The sequence below is a fragment of the Lontra canadensis genome, unplaced genomic scaffold (genome assembly GCF_010015895.1).
Source record: "Lontra canadensis isolate GAN:19392208 unplaced genomic scaffold, GSC_riverotter_1.0 scaffold54, whole genome shotgun sequence".
Lineage (NCBI taxonomy): Eukaryota > Metazoa > Chordata > Mammalia > Carnivora > Mustelidae > Lontra > Lontra canadensis.
In genome coordinates this window covers 12798211-12821188 of record NW_022631048.1, presented here as the reverse complement: position 1 = coordinate 12821188, position 22978 = coordinate 12798211, and the positions used below count along the sequence as shown (strand labels likewise).

Below are 22978 nucleotides of genomic sequence, written 5' to 3'. Positions count from 1 at the left end.
GGAAGGGGCAGGGAGGTGTGTGCACACGGCCGCATGTGGGAGCTCCGATGGGTCCTCGCAGGAAGGAAAAGGGCTCAGGCCGAGGTGAGGACTTGGAGGCAGGGGCGGGCGCCGTGAGCGTGCACCGAGCAGGGCCGGGGAGGCTTCCCGGAGCAGGACACGCGGCACGTCAGAGCACGACCAGGTGCTCCCTCCTCCCCAGGGCTGTGTCTGCAGGACTGACCCGGCTTGGGTGAGAGCGGGCTTGCAGGAGGGGAGGGAGGGAGGGGAGAGCAGGGCCCGCGCTGAGGTGCCAACCCTCGGCGTTAGAACCTGTCTGTCCCAGCGGCGGGTCCGGACACCGTGGGACGCACGGCTCTGCTCCAGAATCGGGCCGGACGGCTCTCATCTGTGACTTGCAGATCTGATGCCAACAGGTTCTCCACGTTCGTCTGTTCTGCTTTGGGGCGGGTCGTGGGGTGCTCCGTGCCCCCCGGGAGGAGCTGCTCGTCGCTCCCCTCCCCCCACATTGTCATTTAGAACTAACACCTAGTGTCTGTGGAGACAGATCTAGAGGATGGTACGGCTGGTTTGCTTGCAGGACCTGAGTGAGTGCTCCTGCCCTACCAGCAGAGCCGCGGGGTCGGGCGAGGGTGGCAGGGCTGTCTGAGCACCGGACGCCTACTCTACTTCTAGAAGCGTCTCTGCTGTACGTTGAGAAGCTCCCTGAGTTGCCAGTGTCCCCAAGGCTGACTCCTCTGGGAGGGACTTGGTGTGTGGAGACCACTCCTCCCACAAATCAGTGTGGACACGGGCCGCTATGGCCCCTGCGCAGGGTCGTGGCCGAGCACAGGGGTGTGTGTGATCCAGAATGTTCTTCCCGCCCGAGCTCACACCCTGATGCTTCTGTGTTGTGGTCTGCTCTGTAAGGAGTTTATTCCACTTTCCAATCTGGGGCTGGCTTAGAGTTTCTGACTCGGGAGTGACAGAGTAGCCCATGGCAGCGCGGGCACAGCGGAGGCCCAGGGCCCCCAGACCAGCCACGTCCCCCCTTCCCAGCCCCGGGTGTCCTGAGCCACGCTAGACTCGGCTTACGGATGTCCGAGGTCAAATCCTCCGAGAGGACCTGGAGGGTCTTTTCACAGGGGTCTTTCACTTTGAGAACAAAAATGTCCAACGTTGGGTCATTGAAACAGAAAAGCCTTAGAGCAACTGATTGGGAAGAAAGAACAGGCACCCAGAGGTCTCGGGGGTGGGCAACGTGGCTGTAGACAGAGCTGGGCTAAAACCAGATACGAGGGAAACACGCAGGAGGCATTGGCACCAGAACATTTGAGAACTTAGTCGAGAGACGCCAGTTCCCACAAGGTGTCCACTCCTGAAACTGATCCGAGAAGCAAACGAAGGGTTTGGAAAGCCCGTGACCACTAACTTGTCGACTTGGTGCTCAGAGTCACCTCCGGGTCGGGGGTTCCCCCGTGAGCCATGTGGGCATCCAGGGAGGATGCCCTCCCCACCCCCATTGTCCTGGGGATGCGTGCGCAGGGTAATCCTCCAGAGTTGCCAACATGCACACACGGGCAGTGGCCCCTGCTCCCTTGGCCTCTTGGTGCTGAGCGGGGAGCGGGTTTTGTCTGGACCCCTTGGCACACTGAGATGCCGTGTATGGAGCTCTGCGGGGGCTGCAATGACCGGGTTGTCATCCCCACGGTTGCCCGGACTCCACGGAAGCAGAGCTGAGGCCACAGCGCTCAGCCCCATGCCCCCGCAACACCCCGGGCTCAGGCTGGCACCGGCCCTTCTGACTTGTGCTGTGGGGCGCGGCCAGCACGGGACACCCTCCGTCCCTCCTCCCGCACAGAGCCAGCTCTGGAGAGCAGGGCCTGCCCAGCATCCCTTCGACCGTGCGTGCGGGGTGCTTGCGGTGGGTGGTCCCTCGGGAACAGGGGGTCCTCCCTCCTTCCCCCCGGACACTTCATTTCTGCTTGCATACGAGGCAGGTGCCTCCCGCTGGGTTCTTAAAGCCTCTCGCGTGGCCTTTTCTCGGGGCTCGGGCGCAGAGACACATGTTGCTTTCCCTTCCTCTCAGGACGCTAGTCCTGTCAGACTAGGATCCCACCCTTTGGCCTCTTTAAACCTTAGTTGCCTCCTGAAAGCCCCTTCTGCAAATACAGTCACGTTGGGGATTAGTACTTCAACCCAGGAATGCTGAGGGGACACCCTTCAGTCCGTGGCACCTGCCAAGTTCACGCAGAAGCCAGGTACATGGTGGGAAGGTGAGGAGAGGCTGGCCTTACGAACTGGCTGGGTCATGGTCAAGAGGTCCCCTGGTGTCCAGGGCTGGGTGGGCCCCCGGCCTTGGGACTCCCTATGTGACCTCTTTCCTGGGTCCCACGGGAAATAGAACTGAGCAGTTGGAGGCGGAGAAGCAGGCCTGGGCCAATGGAGGACGCCTCTGCATCTGGGCTTGTGGGGTTATAAGTTCGAGAGCTGAAGCAGTACAGGATTCCCCTGTGGGCTGTCATCCACAGCTCCACACATCTGAATGCATGGCCCATGGCAGGCTCTGGAGACACTGGGCTGCTGGAAGGCTGGTGCCAGCCTTCAGTTGGCAAGACTTGATGTAACTGTGCGTGGGACACAGGTCCTGCCAGTCTCTGCAGGGTGAGCCACGGGGAGGATGGGGGGGCATCCATGGGATGTATAGTGTGGAGAAGGAGCAGGGCATCATTTGGCTGGGGTACTGAAGGATGTGTAGGAGTTTTCCAGGTAGAGGCTGGGAAGTGGGTGTTCAGGCAGCCAGATTGGGGGGCGTCACCAGTGTTGTATATGACACAGGGCAGCAGGTGGTGACTGCAGCTCTGTGTTCCTTTGGCTGGGAGGGGGTCATGATGGGGCTGGAATGGCTGCTCTGTTGAGACCACTTGGGGGTCTCAGCATGTTCCTGGCTCCGCACTGGGGTCTAACCTTGAGCTCTGAGGCTGTCACAGCTGGAGAGCATGGGGATGGGGTGAGGGGCCTCTGAAGGTCACCCCGGAGCTCCCCGGTGACCTCCTCCCCTGACACTCCCCACTCCCCAGCCAGGACGCCTGTCTGACAAGGCCCCAACACGAGCTCAGCCTCATGCCCCGAGCACAGGGGCCTCCACTCCCCAGGCCCTCCTGTTCTTCAGACACCGATCAGTCGTGATTCCAGAACACGGTCTGGCTGTTTACAAAGCCCATTCCGGTTTGTCATCGTAACAAGGAAAATGGGCGTGTTTGATTGCCCCCTGTGTGAGGACACACGTCAGGGATCTGGGATGGGTTTTCCAGGGGGTCTGTCAATTCCTGGAGCCCTCAAGAACTACAGTTGTTACTTTTTTTTTTTTTTAAGATTTTATTTATTTATTTGACAGACAGAGATCACAAGTAGGCAGAGAGGCAGGCAGCAAGAGAGGGGGAGAGAGGGAGAGAGAGAGAGAGAGGAGGAAAGCAGGCTCCCCGCTGAGCAGAGAGCCCGATGCGGGGCTTGATCCCAGGACCCTGGGATCATGACCTGAACTGAAGGCAGAGGCTTTAACCCACTGAGCCACCCAGGTGCCCCGTTACTTATTTTTTAAATTAAGAAGAAATAAGCCTTATTGATCTATAGTTTACACACTGTCAAATTCAGTTTAAAGGCAGAAAGTACTGCACGAGTTTCTCATATTTACGGTCATCCTCACAATGATCTAACTGTGGAATGTTTTCGTCGTCTGGGAAGAAACTCGTGCCATTTGGCAGTGACTCCCCGCTGTCCTCCCAGACTGGGCCACACCCTGGTCGTGCTGTGTCTCCGTGGACTTTCTTGTTCTGGGCTCTCTGTAGGAACGGGGTCATGTGGTGCGTGTGCAGCCTCTGGCCTGTGGCTTCCCTCCCTGAGCACAGGGTCTGGGGACGTGTCCACATTGCAGCCTGTGAGCCAGAGCTGCGTGGATGTCCGGTCGTCCCCACTTGGTGCCTGTCCCCGACAGGGCTCCCAAAAACACTCCCGTGTGAGTGTTGGGTGACAGCGGTTTTCGTTTCCCTCGGGTGGATGGCCCGGAGTGGAGTCACGGGCCATGTGGGGACTGGCGAGCATTTTGCACCAGCAAGGTATGAGGGTTTCCATTCCCACCAACAAGGTATGAGGGTTTTCTCCACACCCGGATTCGACGTTTTCCTTCAATGGAGCCTTTTATTTGGCGCTCATTACAGGTGCACGTGGGGCTGTGAGCCACAACGTGGAGGCATCCTGTGTCCCCTCCATCTCGCTTCCCCAGCAGCAGGGGACTGAGCAGTGGCGGCCAAGACACAGAGCACACCCGTACTGCATGGAACCCCATGCCTCCGCCCCGCTGCCAGCTTGGAGCCATTGTCTGTGTCTGTAAACGTGTCATCTCGGAAGTGGACCCGCGTGGAGTCCTGCGGCGTGCAGACTCTCGGGGTTGGCGTCTTCCATAGTCTGCCGAGGGCCGATCAGGTTCTTGCTGTCCGCGGCTCACCCCCTTTGCTTGCCAGCCATGCTCCGTGGTGTGGATGGGCCTCCGTTGGCCTGACCGCTCACCTGCTGGAGGACATCTCGGTGGTTTCCAGTTTGCGGTGATCGTGAGCAAAGTTGCTGTGAACCTTCCCACAGTTTTTTCTGTGAGTGCAAGTCTTCAGTGCTCCGGTGTGAACGTCTGGGAGTACAGTTGCTGGGCTGTGTGGTGGTCGCATGTTCAGTTCACTGAGAAATCGTGAAGCTGCTTTCCAGAACGTTTGGATAAGGCTTCACTCCCAACACCAAAGCATGAGGGATCCCGTTTCTCTGCACCCTCACCAGTGGGGGCTGGTGTCACCAGTGGCTGTTGTAACACTTCTGATAGGTGTGCACCAAAGCATCAGGGCGACTTGAATTTGCATTTCCCTGGTGGCCGTGTCACTAAACATCTTTTCATGGGGTTATTTGCTGTCTCTGTGTCTTCTTTGGAGAAATGTCTGTTGATGTCTTTTGCCCATTTTCTAACTGGATCGATCTATGTATCGTCTGTCTGTCTGTCTATGATCTACCTGTTTGTCTTCCTATTATCTATATGTCTGTCTGTCTATCATATGTATCATCTGTCTTTCTACAATCATCATCATGTAGCTCTCATTATGGAGCGGTGAGGGTTCTTTATGTATTATAGATACTAGTTCTTTGGCATGTATGTGGTTTGCAAACGTTTCCTCCTGGTCAGTAGCTTGTGGTTTCATCCTCTTAACAAGGTTTTTTGCAGAGCAAATGGTTTTGATTTTGATGAAGTCGGATTTGTCATTTGCCCTCTTATGAATCCTGCTTTTGGTGTCAAGTCTAAAACTCTGTGGCCCTAGATCCCAAAGATTTCTCTTACGTGTTTTCTAAAAGTTTTATAGTTTATGTTGAAATATATACTCTGAGTTAATGTTCACATCATGTGTGAAGTTTAGATCCAGGCTCTTTTTTTTTTTTTTTGGTCTGTGGGTGTCCATTTGCTCCAATGCCATCTGTTGAAAATGCTATATGTCCTCCATTGCCAGTTTTATTGAGATGTAATGGACATAAAACATCATCTAGGTTTAAAGCATGCTGCATGATGATTTGGTATATGTATGTGTTGGGAGGTGATCGCCACAATAAGCTTAGCTCACATAGTTATACCCCGCCCCCCTGATTGGACCATTTAAGATATACCCTTCCAGGTTTTCAGTATGGTTAGCTACAATCACATGCTGTACATCACATCTCCAGAACTGACTTATTTTATAATTGGAAGTTCAGACCTTTTGATCCCCTCCACGCCCATTTTGCCTCCCACACCCTGAACCTCCGGCAACCACCAATTTCTTCTTTGTATCTGTGAGTTCAGTTTTTAAAGATTCTGCATATAAGGGAGACTTTACTGTATTTGTCTTTCTCTGTCTTACTTCGCTTTGTGTAATACCCCATAGGTCCATCCATGTTGTCACAAATGACAGAATTGCCTTCTTTTTAACGAATGAATACTAGTCCATTGTATGTATGTCCCGTACTTGTTTTCATCCATCCAGGGACACTTGGGTTGTTTCCACGTCTGGGCTGTTGCAGGTAATGCTGGGTTGTATCATAGTTCTGTCTGCCCCCACTGAATTGCTTTTGTACCTTTGTCAAAAATCCATCAGGTGCCTTTGTGTGAGTCTTTCCAAGGCCTGTGCTCTGTCCCCTTGCTCTGTGTGTTTCTCCTTCCACACAGTCTTGGTGATTTTGGCTATATAATCTCAAAATCTAGTAGAGTGATTCCTCCCACTTTGTTTTTCTGTTTCAAAATGATTTTAGTTATTATTGTTTCTTTGCTTTTCTGTATAAGTTTTAGAATAATCTGGCCTTTGTCTACTAAAATCTTTGCAGGGATTTTGATAGGATTTGTGATAAGCCTGTTCTATCAATTTGGGGAATCTTGACATCTTTACCATTTTGAGTCTCCCAGTCCATGGACATAGTATGCCTCCCCATTTATTTGGATCTTCTTCAGGTTCTTTAACCATTGCTTTGTAGTTCTCAGCGTGCAAGTTCTATACATGTTTTGATATATTTACTCCTATCAATTCCATTTTTTGAGTAACTGCCAATGATAAATTGTATTTTTGGTATCAGTGTCCATGTGGTCATTCTTAGTGTATAGAAATACAACTGATTTTTGTATGTTGATCTTATATCCTGCAACCTTCTGAGCTTTTGTTTCTGTTTTTGTTTTTCAATATTGTTTTGTTTTGGCATGGTTGTGCGGAGTCCTTCATATTTCTTATGTGGATCATCATATTATCTGCAAATATTTAGAGTATTATTTCTTTCTTTCCAGTACGTGTGCCTTTCATTTCCTTTTTTTACCTTATTTCACTGACTGTACTTTCCAGTGCTATATGTTGAATAAAGGTGGGAAAAGCAGACATCCTTGGCTTACTCCTGGTTAAAAAAAAAAAAAAGGTTTAGTGTTTCAACATTAAGTGTGATATAATTTGTAGGCTTTTTCTTGATGTTCTTTATTAAGATGAGGAAGTTACCCCCTCTTTCTATTTTTCTGAGAATTTCATTAGGAATTGATGTTAAATTTTGTCAAGTTCTTTTTCTGAATCAATTGTTGTGTGATTAAAAAAACCTTTTTATTTAAATATATGTTATACTTGCAGTGTAATTACAACGTGCAACAATGTTACATTAGCTTCAGGTGTAGAACATAGTGACTTGACAAGTTTCTAGTTATGCTAGCTATGCTCACCACAAGTGTAGGTATGTGTTTTTTATTCTCTCTCCTGTTGATATGGTGTAACATTGATTGATATTTCCATATTGAACTCGCATTGTATCCCCTGATTAAACTTGGGTCAGGTGTTATTATGTATTGCTGATATGCTAATATTGTGTTAAGGGTGTTTTCATCTGTATTATTCAGGGATATTGGTCTGTAGTTTTCTTTTTATTTTGATCCAATTTTAGTGTTAGATAATATTAACTTTATATAATGAATTGGGTTGTGTTCTCTTGGCGTAATGTGGTATCACATTCAGTAAAACCATCTGGATCTAGAGATTTTTTTATCTGATTTTTTAAATTAAGAATTCAGTTTACTTAATAGATTACAGAGCTATTCAAATATTTTATTTATAGTATTTATTTTTTATTGGATGAGTGGTAGTGGGTTATGCTTTTTGAGAAGTTTGTCCATTTCTTTGAAATCATCAGATTTATGTGTGAAGAGTTGCTGCTATTCCGTTTATCCTTTTGGTGTCTGTAGGGTCTGTAGTGATAGATTTTTTTCCTGATTTTGTGTATTTGTGTCACGTCTGCTCTCTCTCTTTCTCTCTCACTGGTTTTGTTAGAGGTTTGTATATTTTATTGATATATTTAAAATATCACATTTTTGTTTCATTGATTTTTTTTTTCCTGTTTTCAGTTTCACTGATTTCTTCTTGTGTTTACTATGCTATTCCTTCCTCTAATTTTCATTTATTTTGTTCTTCTTTTCCTGTTTTCTTTAGATGGAAACTTAGATTATTTATTTGATAATTTTCTCTTTTTTAATGCAAGCCTATAGTCTCCTAAATTTCCCATTCAGAGCTGTATGCCACAGATACTGGTGTGTTGTATTTTCACTTTCATTCAGTTCTGTGTATTTTTAAAAATTTCCTTTGGGATATCCTTTTGGCTCCTGGATTGCTTAGAATTATTTTGTTTAATTTCTCAATATTTGGGTTTTTTTCTGCTGTTTTCTGCTATTGGTTTCTAGTTGGAGTCTATGATTTTCCAAGGCCATACTCTATTATTTGATTTCTTCTAAATATGCTAAAGTTTGTGTCATGATCCAGGCAGGATATGACTTGTCTTGGTGTGTGTTCTGGGGGTGCTTGAAAAGAATGTGTATTCTGCACTTCTTGGGTGAGGTGTTTTATAACTGTTGATTATATACTGTTGTATGATGGTCCTCCTGAGTGCTTTTGTATTATTGGTGGTCTCTGTCCAGCTTTTATATCGCTTTATTTCCCTCAGAAGCCCTCAGCTAACATTGAAGATTTGTCTCTTGCTTCTTTTGGCCCTATCAGGTTTTGGTTCCCGTATTTCAAAGCTATGCTGTTTGGTGCATGCATACTTAGGATTGCTGTGTTTGGGTGGATTGACTTTTATCATGTGTAATGTCCCTATCTGACTTACAGTATTTTTCCTTGAAGTCTAGTTTATCTGATAATAATACAGACACTTCTTTTATCTTCTGATTAATGTTTGTGTGATTTTTTTTTTCCATCCTTTTCTGTTGAGCACGACTATTTTATATGTGAGTTTCCTGGCAACTCTGTAGAGTTGGGTCGTGCTTTCTTAATCTGGCCTGCCAGTGTCTGTCTTCTGTGTGTTTAGAACATTTATTTTTCACGTGATTATTATGTTAGAGCAGAAGTGTTCCATTTTATGTTTTGTTTTCTGTTTTCTTCTCTGTTTCTTTTCCCTGCTTTCCTGTGAGTTACTTGAATATTTTTTTTAGAACTCAGTTTTGATTTATCATCGTGTCCTTGAGCGTGTGTCTTCCTCAATGCAGCTCGAGGTTTTCCACTATGTGCATAAGATTACATTCTACTGTTGTTGCCATCTTAACAGATAAAGCGCAGAAAGTCCACCTTCCCGTCCTTCAACCTCATCTGTGGGAAACCATCTTAAGTCTTTCTTCTGCACACATTTAGAGCCACATCAGGTGGTGGTGTAATCCTTCCTTCAACCAACACATAAAGGAGAAGGGAAATATATTGTACTCATGCATATTTTTTGCTTGTACCGTGTTATTTCTTTCTCCCTGATTTCCAGAGATGCTTCCTGTTCTCCTTTTCTTTCTGTTTGAAGGACTTCCTTCAGCCATTCTTTTGGGGCAGGTCTGCTGGTGACAAATCCTCATAGCTTCCCTTGTCTGAGTTCGTCTTGATTTCTTTCATTCCTGAAGGGCTCTGGGTGGACTGTTCTTTTCTCTCAGCGCTGGAAAAACATGCCACTTTCTCATGGCCTCCATGATTTCTGATGAGAAATCTGCTTTAATTCAAACTACCTTTCCTCTGAGGGAGAGGCATTGTTACTCTCTCATTGCTATGAAGGCTACTCTGTTGTCTTTCTTTTTCTTTCTTTCTTTTTTTTTTAACATTTATTTATTTGACAGACAGATCACAAGTAGGCAGAGAGGGAGGGAGAGAGAGAGAGAGAGAGGAGGAGGCAGGCTCCCCGCTGAGCAGAGAGCCCAATGTGGGGCTCAATCCCAGGACCCTAGGATCATGACCTGAGCCGAAGGCAGAGGCTTTAACCCACTAAGCCACCCAGGTGCCCCTGGTGTCTTGTTTTTCTGATGTTTGGTTATGTTGTGTCCTGGTATGGACTTCTTTGGTCTGTCTCTGTTGGGGTCTTCCCAGTTTCCCAAGTGTGGACGTTTATGTCTTTGGTCAAATTTGTGGACTTTTCATCCATTATTTCTCTGAATATTTTTACAGCCATTTTCTTTCTCATCTTCGGTGATTCCGTTGACATGAATGTTGGATCTTCTCTTACAGTCCCATGGGTCACTGTGTTTTGGGGATTTTTCCTCCCAGGCTTTCTTCTATTCTCTGCCACCTGTCGAGCTTTTTATTTCATTATTTTTTTCGGTTCTAAAATTTCCATTTGATTCTCTTTTGTATCTTCTATCTCTTGGCTGGAGTTTCTTTTCTTCCCCCCTCTTTTTCAAGTGTGTTTGTGGCTGCTCATCGAGTTACTCTTGCAATAGCTGCTTTAAAGTCTTGTTAGTTACTCTGATTATTGTGTTCGTCCGGGTGTCACTGCCTGTTGATTATCTTTATTCATTTGCTGAGACCATTATGGTTCTGAGATGCCGAGGGGTTTTCAATAGGAACCAGGACTTTTGGGGTATAATGAGTGAGACTCTGGGTCCTGTCTGGACCTTCTGTTTTGGGCTGGTTTTCTGTGACTCCTTCACTTGGCAGGGGAAGGGGGCACCACTTGCAGGTGTGGTGGAGAGTCTGGGCTCCACACCGGGCCTCTGCTGGGGCTCGTGGTGGTTCCTCCTTACTTCCACGCTGGAGGGGTCTGGCTCCTGCCTGGGAGGGAAGAGCAGGAGAGCCCCTGTTCTCCCCTGGCTGGAGCAGCAGACTGTGTGTGCTACTATCCAGAAAGGCTGGGCTGCTGGTGCCCTGGTGTGTGTGCTGGCTCCTCCCAGCGGAGGAGTGTGGTGGTGTGCAGGAGTTTCAGTGGCTTGTCTGGAGTGGGACAGTTATCTAGAGTGTTCCTCTCAGGAGGCTGCCCCTCTCCTGGCCTTTCGGCCAGAGAGAGCTGGGTTTGAGGGGAGGCACCAGCTTGGTGCCTGCTGGTGTTTCTGGGTATTTCTGGGCTGCCCTGTCTCCAGCTCCCTATCTGGGGGACAAGGCAAACAGATTGCTTAGGGTCTCATCTCTGGGCTGCTCCGCCATCCCCACGTCTGCGCCTCCTTCCCTCTGCCTTCCAGAGTCTTCTTATGACTTTCACATGTAACACCTTGAACTTGAGTGCACATAGCGGGAGGAGGAAGGCAACGTCTCCCAGAAGCAGAGTCCTCCCAGCTATGACTCAAATATAGAATTTTTTTAGGAATCATACATTTATTTTAAGCTCCATTTTGATAGTCAAGTGTCGTCAGGTTCCCAGGATGCTGGGGAGCTTTGTATGATCGGCGGATACTTTGCCCTTTGGATTTCTGGCTTTGTGTTTTATTGTGCCAGTTAGAAGGCATCCGTGTTGTGCCCCCTGATGGCGTGTCCGCAGTGCTCATTCCTGCCTGGGGCTTTAGGGCTAGGTTCAAGATTGGGTGTGGATTTCAGGTAACATCTTTATGATGTCAGAGAATGACTCTGCCCCAGGTTTTGCTGTTTTTCATCGAGGACGGGCGCTTGATCTTGCCAGATGGCGCTTTGCTCCCAATGGGAACGTGGCGTGCCTTTACTCCTGGTTGTGCGTGCCGGCTTTAGGCACCGTCCCTGATCTTGTGCACGGAGCTGATGCTGAGCCTCTGGCCAGAAGGACAGCCTGCCCTTAGGGGTTTCATATGACAAAGGCTTATGCAGGCAAGAGCGCTCTTTCCCCCTCATATACAGGTTCCCGGGAGTCCCTTTATGGTTGATGTGGCAGAGCTGACCTGTGTGACCCCGACAACCCAGTCTCCATCTGTTCATTGGTCTGTCATTGTCAGCTCGTGTCCCTCATCCTCGGGAATCAAGATGGTAGGTAGAGAGCCGGACATCGCGACTGTATTCCCAGCAACAGAGAGAGAAAAGAAAGAACAGGCTCTCTTTAAGGAACATTCCAGTAGCTCTCACATGACCTTTCTCACATGGTCCATCTCATGGGCCACCTCTAGCTATGAGGGGAGCCTGGACCATGAAGTGTTTATTTTAGGTCTCCAAGCCCCAGATGAGAGGAAGGGGGTAGACGGTTGTGCTAGAGGTGGAAGCGATCTGAGGACAGTGGCCAGCTCTGCCTTTGCCTCTCTCCCAGCCCCTGATGCCACTGCCCAGCACGATGCCCTCCCTTCTGCCCACTCTGCCTTTTCAGGCCCTCCTTCCCTCCTGGCGCAGCCCTTGGTCTGTAGCAGCCCTTGGTCTGTAGCTGTCTCTGTTTCCCTGTTCTAACTCCAGATCGTGCAGGGCAGCTGAAGTGGTGGACAGACCAGGTCCCAGAGCTGTGTCCTCAGCCGGGATCCCCAGAGAGAGAGCCGTTCCAGAGCGTTAGGAGAATGGGGTGTGTGTATGGTAGACGCGGGGGAAGCAGCCTCCCTTGTTGGATCTGATACACCACTTTTATAGGAGCTGATGAGGGATTTCAGTGCCAAACCCTGGACAGTGGGACTCAGAGGTTTGGCAGGCACGATGGGGAGTGGGGCCCCGCAGTGCCGTGACCCCTTCTCAGACAACACCTGCCTGTCTCCCCGTCTCATGGGATGGAATTCAGATAGCGCTGGACTGACCCAAAAAGGCAGAGCTGGGATGTGAGGCCAGGCCGCCGTCCTTTTCCCCAGGGACCCTCCATGCAGGGCACTCCCTCAGGGGGTAGGTGCCACCCCCCAAGCCCCTAAACATGGCTCAGTGGCCTAGGTTGCCGGGGTGTGGGGCTCCAAGACACCGGTCCTTCCCAGGAAAGAGTGTGAAGCTGTGTGTTCTTTGGGCCCTTCGTGGATGGCCTTCTGTAAGGTCCAGCTCTACCTGTGTCCCCACCTTGTGCCTCACAGCATTTCCAGAAGCTGCCAAGTGTGTGCACGTTGCTGATGCTGCTCTGGGCCTCTCCACGTGGCAGCGTGTGTGAGCCCTGCCCGAGCTCCCTCCACCTCTGGGCATGGCCAGCCACCCGCAGGCTGTCTCAGTCTCGACCCCTAGGCCCCCCCAGCTAAGGAGGGGCTTGGCGTCCACCTGCCAGACCCCAGTCACCCACCAGCTCCCACACCGTCTGTAGAGGCTTTTTAGGCCCTGGGGCTGTCCTCACACGCTGAGCCTGGACACGTCCACGTCTGGAGTCTGTGTGCTCGGCCAGGACCTGAGGCCTCTCCCCCCAGCTGATCTGACGTCCAGAGTGGCCGTAGGCCATTGCACCATTGTGAGGTCCCTCCTCTGCATTGGAGTCTATCCCTTTGGCAGCCATGTGGGTGGACCTCAGGGTGCAGCCAGGCCTTGCTCCAGGCACAGGCTCCGGGCCCGAGACCAGGGCCGGCCTCCCCTGACCCACGCTTGGCTCCAGCCACATCTCACGGTGCTGGGCCTGGCCTTCCCCCTCAGCAGCTTACGTGGAAACACGGTCCCTGCGGAAGCTTCTCAAGTGTGTGGGGTATGTTGTCGCAGGCCCATCAAGGGCTCTGTGGAGTCCGGAGCCCGCACACCCCGCCCCAGGCCTCCGTGGCCATTTCCCAGAGGACTGCTGGGCTCTGGGTGACTGTTGTCGCTGCCGCCGCTCCCACTGTCCTCCTGAGGTCGTCGCAGGGGATTGTGGCTGTTCCGGGCAGAGACGTGGCCTCACGGAAAGGGTCTGTGGTCTCGCAGGGTCACTGGCTGCGTGCTCTGGGCTGGGGGATGCCAGGTGCCTGAGGGCTCTGCCGGAGTTCCTCTGGGAACGGAACCGGCTGCTGCTGAGGGCCTGGGGCCAGAGCAGAGCTGGGCTGGAGGGATGAAGCAAGGGAGGGAGGGAGGGGCTTCTCTTGTCCTGTCTCTGCCTGTGTTTGCTGTTCTAAGCCGGCTGTCCTCCCTAATTCTACAGGGGATCGCAACGCCGATTTTTCTCCCTTTGCTTTCTGAAGCAGGGTGGGAAGGGGCGTGAGAGGGACTGAGGGAGGGGCCACTGATACAGGTGCGGCCGGCTGGTCAAGGGCCAGGGGGTTGAGGTCAGGCAAGGATCCCTGGGAGGAAGAGAGGCAGAGTCTGCATGAGGAAACTGGGTCCTCAGAAGAACGATGGAGTCTCTGGGGCAGCCGCGCTCCTCTGGAAAAGCCTAGATGTTTATTCCACTCTCTGCGGGGAAAGAAAATCTGACCCCCATAGAGAACGAAGAAATGAGAAGACAAGACCAGGGGGAAATGCAGTGTTGTTTGTCTGTCTCTGTGAGATCATGGGAGCCTGTCGGTCCTGGGGAATGGGTTTTTGCAGCCCATCTTGAGGTCCATCTCAGCGCCGTGTTGGGCAGTGGGATGGCGAGTGAGGCCGGACCATCCTGTGTTTCCTGCCTGTCAGCCCTGCACAGGGCAGCTGGGGCACACGGGTCGGGGGCAATGGAGGAGGGTTGCCACGGTGGCCTGGGTGCTCTGATGGAGATGCGGGCCCCTTCCCAGTGCTCTGGGAGCGAGTCACCCGGGTAATGACAGGCCAGGTCTGGGCACAACCTGCCGGGGCTTGCGGGCCAGGCAGGATCCGCAGGACCAGACTGCGCACTGGCGCACGGGGGGAGGTGCCCGGGCCCTCATGCAGGCAGCTCCCTGGCGTCGACCTCGGGGTGATTGAGGACTGGCGGGGAGGACCCCACTGTGTCACACAGGCCTGTCTCTCCTGTCCAGGAGCGGCTGCTTATGAGTCTTCTGCCCCGGAATGTTGCCATGGAGATGAAGGAGGACTTCCTGAAACCCCCCGAGAGGATTTTCCACAAGATCTACATCCAGCGGCACGACAATGTGAGGTAGGGCTGACGCCGGCCGGCGGTGGTGGGCCTCGGGGAGCTCCAGTGAGGGCGGTGTGGGAGGAGGAGGAGGCGATTGCAGGGACGGGCGTTGATGGAGAGGGTGAGGGCGAGGGGATGGTGGGAAGTGTGGGAAGCGGAGGTGATGGATACGGGCTGCTGAGGGACGTAGAGAAGGTGACGGAGACAGGAGGCGATGATGGGGGTGGGGTGGGGGAAGGAGGTGAGGGGTAAGTGTAGGGGTGCGGATGATGGCAGAGGTGGGAGGCCGTGGGCCGATAGGGGTGGAGGGTCCCCCGTTTGAGGGGAGGAGGGGCCGAGTGTGGGTCGGGAGGCCCAGGTGAGCACCTGCTGGCTGGGAAGCAGGTCCCATGGAAGGCGGGCCAGGAGAACACTTGGCTGGCAGTGTCACAGCCACTCTGCCCCCCAACTCCTCCCCTCCTGTTAACTGCATGGGCTCAAGAGTGGAGAGGGTTGGCACTCTGGCCCTGAGCTGGTTTGGGTGGCGGAATTTGGGCTGGAACTTGGCCCACATCGGGGTGACAGCTGAGCATTCTGCTTGGCGCCGGGGCCTGGGTAGGTCTCCTCTTGCCCACACTCTGCCTCTCCCAGTAGCCCCAGGAGGTAGGGATTGTTCCCATTTTACAGGTGAGGAAACGGCCTTGCCCCAGACACACTCTGGTGTTCGTGTGCTTGTCTTTAGAGACCCAACTAAAAATAACTGTGCTCCATTCCATCGTGCCTTCCCTGGGAGAGCACTTCCACTAGCTAAGTGTGGCACTTTACATAGGTGTCACTCAGGCAGGCGCTGGTGGCTGCCACGCGGCCCTGCAGACACCACAGAGTAAAACCCTCCTGGTTGTGTTGAGTTCTGTGGACTGAGTCCCCAAAGGCGCTGACATTCACCTAGACTTCCCCTTCATCCCCTTTCTCTCCATGGTGGGTAAGGACAGGGCACGGTGACCCAGCCCCCTGCTGAGACCAGACCACCAGAACAATCCAGGGAGGGCCTGAGGGAGGGGCGTAGAGCATCTGCACACAGCAGGGAAGGCATAAGACCTCAAGGACCTCCTGGGGCTGCAGGTAGGGGGTTGAGTCTGGTGCTCAGTGCCCATGTGCCTTTCTCTCCCTCTTTTCTGGCCTATCCTCTGGGGGGGGGGTTTCAGGAAGTCACCATTTCCCTCCACCCACATCCCCTGGGGGGGTGCCACATTCCCAGGAGGTGCACATGTGACAGCTCTGAGATAAGAGAGGAAGCCGAGACTGGGTCCCTGTCCTTGATGGCACGAGCCCCAGCCTGGCTCCCCTGGCCACGCTCGCACAGGGTGAGAGGTGCCTTCCTCTAGCCCAGAAGTGGACATCTCACTGTCCTCCTCACCATCCTTGTTAGAGTCCCTCACTGGTTCCCCACCCCATCAGGATTAAAGACCCAAGTCAGTACTCCACTCACGACTAATAGGCTGATGCCTTCAGGAACAGTGGTGTAAGGACATCTGCAAATCCTCTCCTCCGTAGAAGCCTTGACAGTACTGACAAAAACTGTCAGAGTCCACGTTGTCAGAGCACCGGACATGAGCCAAAGCCTGAGGAATCCAGGAATGGGTATTTAAGAGAAACAGCTAAATCTTGGCAAAAACAGCGAGCTTTGTAGAGTTCTCACTCACCCTGTTCACTGTTTTTAGCTCTGCGATGGCTTTGAAAACCGCCCGCTGCAATCCCAGTGAGAACCTGCCCACTGACAGCCACCTGAGGGGACAGAATGGGGTTAGGGCTTTGACACATTCTCAGAGAACTGTCCTTATTTGACTGTCTGGGAATTCCCTGGAAAACCTTGCTCAAGGCTTGTCTTTATTTGACCTGACTCAACACTCAGTGCGAACAGCTTTTGCCCTGGGACATTTGTTAAAAACAATCAGGGACAATTGTTTTAACATCATAGCTGTCACAGGCAGTGATAGCAGCCGAGGCCAGCAGCAGGGCACTAAAATCTTAAAACTGGGGAACGAGATGTCTGTCAGGGGCTTTGAAAGGCTCTGCGAATGTTTCTTGGAATTAGAAGATCATGCCCAAGGGTAGGGCCGTGTGCCTGCTCAGGAAGGACCACGAGGACTCTGAGCTGTCTTTGAGGTCTTGAGGCTGACCTTGAGGCTGTGTGCAACCAGGAAGAGCAGAGTCAGGCAGAGCTGGAATCTGCGTGGCTACGTGCCTGTCATCAAGGACTGAGAGACTTAATGGCTGCAGGCATGTGAGGAAATTTCTGGCTAGCCATTAACGGGCCATTAGGCTAACCGACCAGAGGTTTTAATGGTCTCACATGAGAATTTGTTAGAAAAGTTACTGAACAACAGCAATGAAAATCACTGAACAGATAACAGCATAAATAGCAACAAGAACAACCCCAATCCTGAGGGTGGCGGTGTTCTCGTTTTCAGACTTGCCACATTATACTATTTAGTTTTCCATAAGAACATGTGTGATATGCAAAAACACAAACAGTGTGGCTCACACAGGGATGAAAACAGCAGTCCGTAGAAGCTGTCCTGAGGAAGCCTGCACATTGGACTTCTAGACAGAACTAATCCCCCATTTTTTAAAAAGTTTTTATTTGATGGGCCGCCTGCGTGGCTCAGTGGGTTAAGCCTCTGCCTTCGGCTCAGGTCATGATCCCAGGGTCCTGGGATCGAGTCCCGCATCGGGCTCTCTGCTTGGCGGGGAGCCTGCTTCCTCCTCTCTCTCTCTCTGCCTACTTGTGATCTCTCTCTGTCAAATAAATAAAATCTAAAAAAAAAAAAAAGTTTTTATTTGAGAGAGAGAGCATGAGTGGGGGAGGGGCAAAAGGAAAGGGAGAAGCTGACTCCCCGCTGAGCAGGGAGCCAGACACAGGGCTCCATCCCAGGACCCTGAGACTGCGACCAGAGCTGAAGGCAGATGTTTAATTGACTGAGCCACCCAGGGGCCCCTAAATCACCTGTTTTACATACATTCAAAGAACAAACTGTGTCCAAATAAAGGAGAACACGAGAAAGACTTCCAGACATTCTGACTTTGAAAAATAGAATACTTAGAACGAGAAGGTCACTGCGGGGTGGGGGAGGGGGGGTTCCACATTGAGCAGATGTGAGCAGGTTGAAGAAAGAATTGGTGAACTTGAAGACAGACAGTTGCAATTCTGGAACCTGATAAACGGAATGAACAAAGGAGAGAGAACAGAGGCTCAGAGACTCCGGGGACACAGGCCAGTCCAACAGCACACCCATGACGAGTCCCAGGGGAGGGGAAAGGGGCAGAAAGAATATTTGAAAAAGAATATGGCTCAAAATATCTCAGCTTCTATGGAATGCTCTCGCCTACACATTGAAGAAGCTCGGTTAGGGCACACACAATGAAGATACCACTAGACATGTGGTAATCCAGCCCTAAGGGCCAGACACTAGGAGCAAAGCGGGAGAGAAGGCGTGTCACAGGCAGGTGACCGCCCACAAGACCAATGTGCGATTTTTCACAGGGAGGGCTGGAAGCAGGGGCTGGGGTGGCATGTTCAAGGGCGGAATTCTGTACCGGGCAGAATCATAGTGAGGGCACCGCTGTGCTGCGTGAGGCGGAGGGAGGCTGTGTGGTGGGGGGTAGGGGGTGGGCCCCGCTGTTGCGACCCACTCCACTCTGTAGGAAACGGACGCCCACACACCAGGCTTCCATCCCGCAAGGTGAGGTCCTGTCCCGATGCGCACCCCTGCCAGGGCTGCACCGCGGGGCTCCGACAATACCGGGGCTCTGTCACCTTGTCAGCCAGCAGGAGGGAAAATGGCGAGAAGGCCCACTCGCATCCTACAGGCATGTGCCTTGTGCTCACTGGCTGCTGGTCACTGGCCTTCTTGGGCTGGGGGCAGGTCTGGTGGCCGTGGAGTGTGCCCCGCCCGTGTCCTGGGGGGTCAGCAGGGGCCCTGTGGCCGCACGGGCATTCCCGCTTCCCCCAGCCGTGTCTATAACGGGAGCACGGACACGTCCCTTCCAGCCTGCCCTGAGGAGTAAGCGGGTTCATGTTGGGGGCTTGTGAGGGCAGCCCTCTGCGCGGCTCTGGGCCCCCGCGTGCCTGTCGGGGAGGCAGCCTGGTGCCTTTTCCTTGCAGCATCCTCTTCGCGGACATCGTGGGCTTCACAGGCCTGGCGTCGCAGTGCACGGCCCAGGAGCTGGTGAAACTCCTGAACGAGCTCTTCGGCAAGTTTGACGAACTGGCCACGGTAAGCACCGCCCCCAGAAACGCAGCCCCCGTAAGCACCACCGTAAGCGCGGGTCCCTGGAGCGGCCGGGGGGGAGGGGCAGCTGGCTGTGCCTGGTGGGCTCCAGGGTACCACAGCTCCCGCCCGGCCACCCGAAATTCCTTTGCACAAAAGAAGGTGCTCGCCCTCATGTACCCCGAGTGCCTCTGTCTGGGTCCGAGCTGGAAGATGCTGGCTGGGTCGTGAGGCCCTGCGCAGGCTGCCCTGCCTTGAAGGTCACGTCTGGGGGCAGCTGGTGACGTGTGACGATGACAGACCGCCCCGCCTGTGGCAGGAGAGTGTTGACGTGCTGAGACCTTCCTGGGACGGGTCATGTTCAGCCCCTCAGAGGTCAAGCCCAGACCTTGCTAACCAGCCCAGCCTGGGCTTTGGTGTGGAGGCAGCTGCCCGCCTGTGTTCCTTAGACCTTGACCCCTTCCCTGTCCTGTAAGGACCTGGGGGGACCCAGGGACGTAGAGCCACGCCCACCTGCCCAGCCAGCCTCCCTGGAGGTGGATGCAGAGGGTTCCCGAGCAGGTGGTTGTAGGGGAGGGGAAACTCTGCTCAGGGTCAGGACTCTTCTCAGGGAAGGTCGCCGTTAAAGGGCTTGCTAGAAAGAGTGGACAACGTTGTCATGCTGGCCGCAGTCTCGGCACTGAGCACAGGCGGGAGAACGCTCGGTGTCGGGGGCGAGCGCCCGGCCAGACCTGGACGCTGGCCCCGCCTCCTCCCTGCCGTTTCCTTGAGGGGCGGCAGGAATCAGAGACGTCCAGCTGTCATGTCCAGATGGGTCGCGCTAGAACCCTTCCTCCTAGGGCACACCGGCGAGGTCCCGGGCCCGTGCCCCGTGGGACCCCGTTGGTCAGAGGCTGCTTCCTCTTTCCTGAGGATGAAGGTAGGAGGCAGCTCGGCACCGCGGGCGGGCGCTGCTTTTGGCCAAGAGGTCATACCACGGGGCGTGGAGCTGCCTGTCCCCGGAGTCCCAGCGGCCTGTGCTCAGGGGTCGGGACGCTGGGCTCATGCCCTGGGAGCTGCTGGGGCTCTGCCCACATGAAAGGTCGCCGGTGCCTTCTCCCTATCTGACACCTGTGGTTTTGGGGAAGTACACGGAGGAGTGAGGAGTGTGAGTGTGTCCCGTGTGGCGTGGGTGGCTCGCTGGCACGCGGGAGCTCAGCACCTCCTATGTGTGGGTCAGAACACATGTTCTCGCTGGCACGCGGGAGCTCAGCACCTCCTATGTGTGTTTCGTCCAGTGTCCGGGCGCCTGGTGGCCCGGGGCTCTCTTGCTGCTGCTCTGAGCTTTCCTGGGCCGCACCTGCCTCCTGCCCTCATGAGGAAGCTTCTGGATGAGGCTTCTGTGGCCACCAGGCTGTCGGAGCACCTGCCGCTGGTGGAAGGCTGTGCCCTACCCCACTGTCCCCGTCCGTCTTTCCAGCGACCAGAGGTCCGCATCCTGGCCGCAGTGGGGACGTGTTTGCTTGGTGACTCGGTGATCTGGCCGCCCCCCTCGCCCCCCGCTGTCCCCAGGGTACTGTCACCACCCACTCTGGTCTTCACAACGGCGTCTGCCCCTGCCCCCAGGACAATGGTGTGTGTAGACTCTCTCCGTGTCCTTCGGCTCGTGTTCTCACTCTGCGTCTCTGCTCACGTCCCGGCCGCTCGTTTTCTCAGGTACCGAGCGAGGGCTCTGCTCTGTCTGCGTCGCCTTCCGTCCTGCCCGCTTTGCTGCCTGTGGACTCAAGCTCTGCTCTTCGATTCCTAAACATTTAGGGTTCTTAGGTCCTCTTGATGGATTAACTCTGTCTTTTTTGGGGGGGAAGGGGCAGAGGGAGAGACAGAATCATGACAGACTCCCGCTGTGCCTGGAGCTGGATGAGGGGCTGGATGCCAGGACCCTGAGATACGGCCCGAGCCGAAAGCTGATGTCGGGCACTCAGCCGACTGTGCCACCCAGGCGCCCCTAATTAGTTCTTTGTTAAGAAATGACCCTCTGGGGACCCCTGGGGAGCTCAGTTGGTGAAGAGTCTGCCTTTGGCTCAGGTCACGATCTCAGGATCCTGGGATCGAGCCCCACATTGGGCTCAGGCTCAGGGAAGAGTGTGTTCTTCCTGGTGCCCCCCCACCCCCACTTGTGCGCTCACACTCACGCTCGCTCTCAAATAAATGAGATCTTGAAAAGAAATGTTCCCCTTTACCTGGAACCTAATTTTGTCCTGTGTTAGTATGTCCGTTCCAGCTTCCCTTTGATTATTGCCAGGAAGCGTGTCTTTTTCATCTTTTTCCACACACACCCCCATTGGTGTGTGTCTTTTTAAAGGGCTGGGTTTGCCTTTTCTACCTGGAATCCGACAGTCCGTGTTCGCCGGGCTGTGCAGCCCACCGTGGTTCATCTCCTGTGTTCCTTGTCGTTGTTTTACTTTTCCTGCGGGTCTGTGTGTTCTGTGACGCGGCCCTTGGGCCCGTGGCGGCCGACGCGTTGGCACTGTAACTGGGGACTGCCCGGGGTCTGCGGCAGAGCCCTTGACTCCGTCTGCGAGGCTCACGGGACACGTCCGCCTGCTTGGCCCTTGTGACGTTGTGCACGTTGTACGTTTTGTCATAAACCCTGTTCTGCATTGTTACCGTTTTTGCTTGTTCCCCTTTGATGCGAGGAGGCACAAGGGCGAGGTCGTGGGGGTTCGCTCCGCTGCTGTCAGCCGCGTGGGATCGGTGGCCGCGTCTCCACGCGGTTCCGCTGCCGAAAACAGGGCGTGCGGGCTGGCCACGAGTCCTCTGGGTGTCCGTGTTTCTGAGAAAACTCTTTGTTTTGTCCTCATGTGTGGAATTTCTTGTCACCGGTGCAGAATGTGGCTAACAGGCGTTTGCTGCGCTCCTGCCGAGGACGGCGCTCTGGTCCTCCGGACGAAACATGCGGAGGATGCCTTTTTTCTCTGACCGTTTGCAAGATTTTCCCTTCACCGGTGGCTTTAAGCGATTTGATTTGGACGTGCCTCCGCGTGGTTTCCTTCCTGGTGTTTGGGGTCCCACCTCAGTCGGTTTATGGTCCCATCATCTTGGGAGGAAGCTCTCGGGTTTTCCTGATGGGCCGTGCCCATGACTATTGTGACCCGCATCCGTGAGGGCGTTAGTTATCTTGGTTTGTCCGAGTGTTCCCATGGAAACCAGTCCGAGGGCGGAGCTCGCCGGGGTGTGTGTCTCCTCCCTCCTTCCTGTACCCCGTCCTTCCTCCTCCTCTGGCTTCCCTTGGGCTTGAGCCAGAGGCCGGGACCCGCAGGGACCCTCGTGTCTCATGCCTTGGCTTCCTGGCCCAAGAAACATGAGAGGCCCGATGGCCCGCCGTCCCTCCCTGCCCCGCCGTCCTCTTCCCGGGAGCCACTCCAAGCTGTTGGTGCCGCGAGCCTGGAGTGTGCCCGCCCGTGGGCTGGGGTCACGGCTGGGTGGCGCTCTTTCCGCAGACGTGCTGTGCACGCGCCATCAGGCTTGCATGTGGCAGACCGATGGGGGAGCGAGGGGCTCTGGCTAGAACATCTAGCGCAGAGGGGAGGCTGGCGGGGCCAAGCGCGGTCAGGACCGGGACCAGCTGGGAGGAGGACACGGCGTGCGTGTCGTCCATGCTCCACTCGGGCTGACCCCAGGGCGGATGTGAAGTGGTCGGCGTATGTGCAGGATGGCCCGAGGGGCGCGACCCCCGCTTCCAGAAGGCGGGTGCACACATGGGTGCGTGCCGTCGGGGGAGGCTGGAGGGACAGTCCCAGAAGGACTGTGGTTCCCACAGAGTCGTGCACCCCGAGTTACTTTTCGGAGCTTCCTGCATTGCTGGGGATGCGCCTTTCCTTATTTCTTAACGAGCAGGAAATCAACATCGTTTCCTGAAAAACCAGTAGGTGTCTGGATTTCCGAGGAACTTGTCGTTTCTGGGAGGCCACCCGCAGAAACTCATCCTCACCCTGCCTGCCGGCGGCCGCCCCAGTGCTCCTGCGAGGTCCCTGGGAGGCGGACGCGGCAGTGGGAGTCTGGGCGTCCTGCTCCGGGCGCTGTTTCCTTGGGCAGACACTGCCTTT

At 53.7% G+C, this 22978-nt stretch overlaps 1 protein-coding gene across 1 annotated transcript in view; it reads left to right on the top strand.

Moving 5' to 3' along the window:
• Positions 1-22978, top strand: part of ADCY1 (adenylate cyclase 1) — an 85337-nt gene that overhangs the window by 19650 nt on the left and 42709 nt on the right. Inside the window, exons 3-4 of the mRNA XM_032875026.1 lie at positions 14543-14661; positions 18788-18899. Coding sequence (XP_032730917.1) covers positions 14543-14661; positions 18788-18899 — 231 coding nt within the window. The remainder of the gene's footprint in view (positions 1-14542; positions 14662-18787; positions 18900-22978) is intronic.